The sequence below is a fragment of the Octodon degus genome, unplaced genomic scaffold (genome assembly GCF_000260255.1).
Source record: "Octodon degus isolate 3935 unplaced genomic scaffold, OctDeg1.0 scaffold00047, whole genome shotgun sequence".
NCBI classification, from domain to species: Eukaryota; Metazoa; Chordata; class Mammalia; order Rodentia; family Octodontidae; genus Octodon; species Octodon degus.
Genome location: NW_004524623.1, coordinates 8,766,911 through 8,775,342, shown reverse-complemented (window position 1 = coordinate 8,775,342; position 8,432 = coordinate 8,766,911). Strand labels below are relative to the sequence as shown.

At 41.2% G+C, this 8,432-nt stretch overlaps 1 protein-coding gene across 3 annotated transcripts in view; it reads right to left on the bottom strand.

The window, feature by feature from the left end:
• Positions 1–8,432, bottom strand: part of Tmem19 (transmembrane protein 19) — a 35,095-nt gene that overhangs the window by 15,468 nt on the left and 11,195 nt on the right. Inside the window, exons 2-5 of one of the 3 annotated variants that reach the window (XM_023716326.1) lie at positions 6,146–6,233; positions 3,332–3,432; positions 2,743–2,893; positions 56–169 (exon numbers count right to left, since the gene is read on the bottom strand). In XM_023716326.1, coding sequence (XP_023572094.1) covers positions 56–169; positions 2,743–2,872 — 244 coding nt within the window. In that variant the 5' untranslated portion in view covers positions 2,873–2,893; positions 3,332–3,432; positions 6,146–6,233. Of the gene's footprint in view, positions 1–55; positions 170–2,742; positions 2,894–2,990; positions 3,305–3,331; positions 3,433–6,145; positions 6,234–8,432 lie in introns of those variants that run through there. The other 2 variants (XM_023716327.1, XM_004632171.2) reach the window with 2 other exon arrangements.

Here is an 8,432-nt window from a genome sequence, read left to right as displayed (position 1 = left end):
AAACACTAAAATACTAAAATAAGTACTTTAAAATTCAAAATAAAAACACACCTACCTCCTAATGCTCCACTGTGATCTAGACTTTTCTTTTTAAAGCCATTATAGGCAATCAAAACAGGAACAATAACAGAAAACAGCCAACGCCAAGGAGAAATAGGCCGTATGTTACCTGAAAAATGGTAAAAGTTGAAGACAAGTTGTGTTATGTCCACCTAGATTTCTTTCAGCAGTCAGCTTTGGTAACTGCAATCTGGATTAAAATGTTATCAGTACAGAAATTAAGATGAAGTCACAAAAGTAAAACATATTGAGACTTGTGTATTTTCCCAGGGGCAATTTCTTACTGGAGAATTATGTGAAATGAATTATGTGAAATGAATTATGTGAAATGAATCTCTGGTCCCTCAGCTTTTAAAAGAGGGCATTACATTTCACGGGCTACACAGAACTAACTTTTTCTTAACAGGATCAAATTAGTCCTCTGCCTTTAGGTGAAACTAAAGAAGTAACATTCTGACAAGCTACATAAATCTGATTTAATAGTTAGAAATTTATTTTTCCCCAAGTGGCATCCAGCTTACTTAGGTCCTGCTTTGCCAGCACACTGTTTTCAAAGAATCTGAGCCAATATGTAAAGATCAGGAGATTTCATATGAAAATTCCGATTCTTCAGCTTAGAAGCTAGAAACTCTGCCCATTAGGTAGCAGAGTTAACTTAAGGTGTAGAGAGGCCACCTCCTTAACATGGTGTCTCCCTTTCCCATTTAAATTTCCTACCACTCCTGGTAAGACTCCTAACATTACAATAGAATGACTTCCTTAAGGTAACATAAAACATGAACTATAGCTCGTATTCAAGTTTCTACCAAAGAAACAGGAAAATAAAAGACAAAGAGGGAAAAACAATCAACAAAAGTACGAAATATCCTGTTTGGACATGAAAACCACTGTCCCAGGCCTAATATACAAACACTCCTAGAGCTTCATTCATTTGCAATAGCAGCCTGGCCCCAGGGGGAGACACTGATTTATAAGTTCCCACTTAAGGAATTTAACTGGACAAGAACCTTCTTGCCCTCAAATCTTTTCTCCTACTGCACATCTTCATGAACAGCCCTGAAGAACTTCTGCATCCTGAAGAACATGTTTCTGATTATTTGTATGTCTCTTCGCAAAAGGACTTTGTTCTTTTTTTGTGTTAGAACCAGGGATTGAACTCAGACCCTTGCGCTTGCCAGGGAGGCGCTTATTCTGCTGAGCCATCTCTCCCACCCGAAGGGCTTTGTTCTGAAGTGGCAATTGTTACACAATCATTTTTTTTTTCTTTTCAAAGTTTTATTGATAAACATATAGCAATGAGACAGTTTCAAATCAAATCGTACACAATCATTTTTAAGAGCTCATTTTCTCACTTTGCTTCCCAGGGTTTGTTTTGAATTGTCCACTACGTTTTTGTAGGAGTGCCAAGGGAGTTTACATATAGGTATGTCCATGCTCTGGAGCAAGTTCACAGCCTTGGAGATCTGTATTCAAACTACTCTTACGTTTATTTTTCAGGCTTTAAAAGGTCTTTTTCAGCAGAAAAGTATAAAAACGAAGTATAAGAAGTAAAGCCATGCTGTTATGTTGAGCTGTAGGGGACACAGGTCAACAATTTCTCACATTGCCAGTGAAGCAGAAGACCCAATACTATTATGGACTACTGGACTCTTTTAGAATATTTTGCTGAGTTTACACACCTATAATATTAAAATAATGGAACAAAAAAGGGGATACAGATGAATGTCCATTTTGTATCTGTGTATTCAAAATGGTTAGGATAGATATATGGTTACATTTTCTTAATGAATAGAGGGATTTGTTCTAATGGTGTTTGTAAATAGGATATCAAGTCCACATCTTGTACAGCAATTAACCCCTAGGAAGAGAGTATGCAATGTGTTAATTATTGAAACTGTCCTACCAATTTGGTTTGAAACTGTCTCATTGCTATTTGTTTCTCAATAGAATTATGGAAAAAAAAAGAAAATTAAAAAAAATAAATAAAAGGTCTTTCTATTTGTGTGCTGGGGATCAAACCTAAGACCTTGAGCCTGACAGGCAAATAATACTCTACCACTAGCTACATCCCAGTCTTGTACTTCTTTTTTGCACTGGAGATTGTACCCTGGCTCTCAGCACAGAACTACATTCCAAGCCCCTTTAAAAATGTTCTCACGTTGAGAGAAGGGATTGCTACAGTGTCCAAGTTGGACTTAAATTCGCAATTCTCCTGCCTCAGTGTCCCAGAGTTCTGGGGTACTGGGGAGAACCAATGCGTCCAGTTTGTTCTACTGAGTGACCAAACAGCAGACAAATCCTTAAAACTGCCCAAATGTAAACATTAAACCATCTTTACGTTTGTATTAATTTTACAGGATGCATAAAGCTGACAACGTTTCTAAGATTCTTATTCCAAATTAATAGTGTCACTGAAATTACTTCAAAAACCCGTTTCACATTGCTTATTTTTCATCCAAGGCCAACAAAAGAACTACCGGAACATAGGCACTCTGAGGAAGGGTATAACTAGCATTCTTGCAACAGTCATTTACTAGAGACTAAAACGTTCGTGGCATTGCTTATAATACCATGTGAAAAAAACGAGGCCGTGGAAGTAAAGATAACCATTCATGATTCCAAGAATAGGAGTTCGGTGTACGTTCCAATTATAGGAAAGCAATTTAGACCATTTCTACTTACCATAATAAGTGCTAGCAGTCATTGACATAATCCAGAAAGCTAAGGAAATGCAAATAATCAAGCTCAATATTACTATATTAGTAATCATCTTTATGTATATTTTGTATATACTGTCGTCAAAATCTGTCATGGAAAACAGGGATATGAGGACCTGAGGGAGAGAACAGACAGGATTTCTCAGAGAGTCACTTAGGCGGCCACAAACACGGGTCTATAGTCCAACATAAATGCCAACACCGTCCACCGACCAAACAGAAACCCAACATAAACCGAGACGCCTTGCTTCCGGGGACCGTGCCGTGGACGCTGCGCTAACCGCTTCCGTGGGGAGCGCGGCTCGGGCGCAGCTCCAGCCCGGGGTCCCCACGCTTCCCCCGGCGCCGGGACCGCGCGGGGCGGCGGGGGCCAATGCGGCCCGGGCGGCCTCAGCGCCCCGCCCCACGCTGGCCGCAGGGCCGCAGCGCTGCACGCCCGAAACCGGGCCAGACTGCGGGGCGCGCCCGCGAAGGCAAAGCGTCCAGTTCCGACCGGAGCCCGCGCAGCCCCCAGTTGCGCGTCCGGAGACCCCGGGCCCCGGCCCGCGGCTCACCGTGTGCGCACGCGCCTCGGCTCCTTCAGATGCGCATGCGCCTCGCCACTCCCTGCGCGGGTGTGGAATTAAAGGCGAAGCGCAGGGAGCTGAGACGGACGCTGAAGCGCTTGCAAAAGGGAAAGCGAGACAGTGGGCTAGGAAGAAAACACCAAAGTGCAGGTGAATTTAGACCCAGCAAGGCCACCTCAAGTGTACTATTTCAATACTTCTGACGTTATTAAGTTCAAAGCAAATGTTATTTCTTTGGGTGTGGGGCAGGGAAAAATATTGCTACAGAAATGCAATCTGGGGACTTAGAATATCATTTAAAATGAAGCTGTTTAGTGTCTGTGGTTTGCTCACTGCCAGACAGGAAGGCAAAGCTAACTCCAGTTCTGAGCTGTCCAGTAACTGTCCTGGCATCTTGCAGTGGAAATACAGCAGTCCGTTCCCAAACCCCTGACCCGCAGAGGCGGTGTTGAGTCAGTTCATTTATAAACTAGGACCTCTCATCAGCATTCACAATCCCACTCTGTGGCTGATTTCACATCTTACCTGAAATTAATTTGTTTACCTGTGTTAACATAATTACATTATAGTTCTGAATTATTTTTCAGTTAATTTACTTGGTGAGAAGACAATACGGGGCCACTTCAGGCATAGTACACAACCGTGGTGTAGCCCACTAATCATGATTCTTTTTGTTTTTTATGTATTTGGTACAGGGCCTCACTACACAGATAGGACTTGCAGTGATCCTCCTGTTTTCAGCCTCACTGGCACTGGGCTTACAGGTGTGTGCCACCACGCCGGGCCTCAGTCCCGGGCTCAGTGCGCCCAAGGGCGGGGCCGGCGTGGCATGCAGTACTGGGCATAGAACGCCGTGATTACGTTTTTTTTTTTCCATAATTTTATTAAGAAACAAATAGCAACGAGACAGTTTCAAACCAAACTGATAGGCCAGTTTCAATAATTAACACATTGCATACATTCTTCCTAGGGGTTAATTGCTGTACAAGATGCGGTCTTGATATCCTATTTACAAAAACCAGTAGAACAAATCCTTCTATTCATTAAGAGAATGTAACTATATATCTATCCTAACCATTTTGAATACACAGATACAAAATGGACATTCATCTGTATCCCTTTTTGTTAAGTTATTTGAATATTATAGGTATGTAAACTCAGCAAAATATTCTAAGAGTCCAGTAGCCCATAAAAGCATTGGGTCTTCTGCTTCACTGGCAGTATCAGAAATTGTTCACCTGAGTCCCCTACAGCTCAACATAACACCATGGCTTTACTTCTTATATTTCATTTTTATACTTTTTTGCTGGATGATTAAGACCAAGGTAAAGCAGGACCTATGCAACGAGTTGTAGCTTTTGGGTCTGATAAGGTCACTGAAGTACCCTCAGGATTTATCCTGAGATCTGTACCTCAGATTGTAGAACCTTTGTCAGTGTCAGCCATGTGGATGAGTCTTGGCCATTGCTTGGCCAATGTGCTCTCTGTGAAAGCCTGAGAGTGTCTTCTCTCCATGTGACTCTCCTTAGGCACACTCTACGTCATCGATCACTTTCCTCTTTGGCTCCATAATCTCTTTGATCAGCAAATTTGGGACACTACTGAGTTACATGACTTTACAGTACAAGTTCTCATATGTCCTGAGTCTTAATTGACCTTGGAAGGCTAGGGCCAAAATGTTAGCTTTCCTTGTGGCTCTCCTTTTCCTCTAATTTTGGTCTGCAAACTTACGTGATTACTTTTTAATATACATTGTTTCCACTAATAGTGGAAACTATACTTTTTGTAAACTCGGTGTTAGTTTCAAAATCTATGCTCAAACAACTTGTTTTTCCTTTAATAGAACATTAGTTCACTAAGAACTGAATCTATGTAGCAGGACTAGTCTTACAATAGCCTTTTATTATGAGGCCATATATATATATATATATATATATATATATATATGTACATATTCATGTCTGCAAAACTTCATTATGTAACTGTTTTAATCTCTGTTCTCTAAATAATTGGATTACTCCACTATGATGCCTGGTCAGTATCAGTGTTACCAGACATACTGAGCTGTTGGTATTAATAAAAAAAGTGAAGACAGGTTTGTACTAAAACTGTTTAGACAAAATATCATGTCTGCATCTTGTCCTCTGAATACTACAAAGACAATATGCAATGTATTAATCATTATAACTGTCCTACTAACCTGTTTTGAAACTGTTCATTGCTATTTTTTCACTAAAATGAATAAAAAATTTAAAAAATAATAAAAGTGAATGTTTTTATGGTGTAGAGAATGACCTTATTTTTTTCTCTTGCTTTTAGACAAAATTAAACTTGGTCGTGTTTGTTTTCATTTCATCATGGTAACAAGGTGACCTTGCCTAATTATAGTTGGTGTTTGGTGAGGAAACTATGGCCCATCTAGGAGTGCCGTGCCATCTGTTAGCCACACTGAGGACTGTGTCCAGTCCATTTCTGGATGGCTGGGATGATGCTTTCTCACAGAGATTTGATCCAGTTGAAATTGTGTATTAAATTATAGTGTAGTAGGAGGCTAGGGCATGACAGCTTGGCTGAAGCAGCTCCACTCAACTTACTGGTCGAGGAGACTTTAACCATTGGTGCAGAACAGCAGAATGGGAGCCTGACACGGGATTAAGTTGAGCCCTGCACCCAGTACCAATCTGCTGTTAGTTGCGCACGCTGAATACGGCACCCCATGCCAGCCAGCGTGAGATCAAGCGCGACCACTTGGCTCAACCAGAAGACATGAAAAGACGGCAGGGATTGACTTGGGCCACTGACCTCCAGTTCTCGTGGTGGTGGAGTCCGCTTGCAGGATGTCTTCTTTTTCTTCAAAGCACCCTAATTGTCTTTACTACAGATTGTTTTTCTGTGCATAGAAAACATGAGTTTGAGATTTACTATCATAATCCTAGAACAACAGAAAGCTCATTATTAAACTAATAATCTTTTTTATTTTTTTTTAATTTTTATTTATTTATTTATTTTGTGTGTGTGTGGCCAGCTCAGCCCACCAGGGGGCGGGGCTGGCTGGCATGTGGTGCTGGGGGATTGAACGGTGGTCCCTGTGCTTTGCTTAGCTTAGCTTGTTCTAAGTAGGTGCTTTAGAGCACTGAGCCATCTCACCAGCCCCTAAACTAATAATCTTTAAACTTCACAATACACTTTTTTTTTTTTTTTGAGACAGGGTCTTGTTATCTAGTGCAAGGTGGCCTGACCTTATTATATAGACCACACTAGCCTCACATTCATGGCAATGCTCCCGCTTCAGTCTTCCCAGAGGTGGGAATACAGATGTGCGTCACCATGCCTGGAGTTTTCTTTGATATAAAGAAAGATGGATTTTTATATGATAGTTTTGGTAGTTAGTACTTGTAAATGTTATCTTAAAGGGAAACAGCACTACTTACTAGGAAAGTTGCAGATTTTATATACAATCTCTTGTATACATACTCCAAAAAGGGGGTGTGAGAAACTATGAAGAAAACCACTGTTACACACACACACACACACACACACACACACCTCTGCCTTAAGGGAACATAGAAGATGAAAATAGACATGTGGACAATTACATAGTTAAGTGCCAAGTTATGTATAAAACTAAAACACATTCATGTCACTTTGGTGTGTTTAAGGATGGTATCACATGATTGTCAAATCTCAAACTTGAAAGATCACAGCTTGCCAAGTGACTAAGCTACAGGACAATAGTCTAAAATGTCCTCCACAGCTGGTGGGATAGCTCAGTGGTCTAAAGTGCCTGCTTAGGCAAGCACAGGGACTGAGGTTCAATCCCTGTCAGCTCCATCCCAGGGTGGGCTGAGCCAGCTGCAAAAATAAAAATGTCCACCAAAGTCCCATGTGTTCAGAAATGGGGCTTTTTGGGAGGTGATCATGGGTGGATACATACACTTGGGAATTCATACTCAGAGGAGGAGGTTGGTCACTGAGGATGTGGTCTGAGTGTATTTTTGTCCCTGCCTCTTTGCTTCCTAGCTGCCGTGGGTGGTGAAATGAGCTTTCCTTTGCTATGCTCTTTCATCATGCATTTCTACCCTGAAGCCACACAGGTAGATTGATCTGAAACTGCCAAATTCAAACAAAAAACCTTTCTTAATTATACTTGTTAGGTATTGTGCCTGAGCCATGGGAACATGACTAATGCAAGAGAGATGGAAATGTTTGGGGGATAAAAAGAGGACGGAAGATCCTGAGTTCAATCCCCCGTACTGGAGAGAGGGGGGAACATGGAAACAGGATGTTGAAGAAAATGGGGGGGGGGCAGCGAGATAGTTCTGCGGACAAAAGCACCTGCTTAGGCAAGCACAGGGACTGTGGCTTCAGCCTGTGTACCATATGCCCTGCCAGGCTGCCCCTAGGATATGCCAAACCTGCCAGAGTCCATAATGCCGGAACTTGGGAGGCTGAAAGCAGGAGCATCACTATGAATCTGAGCTGCATAGTGAGACCAGGCAATAACCAAATAAATTAAAAAAAAAAAAAGAGAATGGAGGAGTTACTGTTTGCAATATACACAAAAGAATTTATCACACCGAGAAGTCACTGAGATAAGCATGAACTCTATTTCTTGATATTACACCCACCAATTTTTTTTAAACTTCTGGAACACAAATAAATACGAAGAGCCTAAGTAACTTGTTGAAGACCAATTTGTAGTATTAAATTCACCTCATTCAAAAAGAGATGTGGAGAGGAAGTACAGGGCATGAATAAGTAAATGTATTTTTTACCTATAGTCTGGAGGATGGGGACCACATCCGTTAGGTTCATGATAGTTGGCTCCATTGCTCTTAATGTGAACATAGTATTTTTGAATAAAGAACAAATATTTTATTTATGTTTAAATTCCTGGTTGAGACAGTTTTTGGTGAGATCTTGCTGTGTTGCCCTGGCTGACTTTGAACTCATAGGGATTCTCTTACCTCAGCCTCCTGAGTGCTGGAATTGTACGTGGGAACCATCATGCCTAGCCAAGAACAGTATTTTAATCCAAAAAATTTTGTAAGAAAATCATAATCTTGGGCTGGTGAGATGGCTCAGTGGT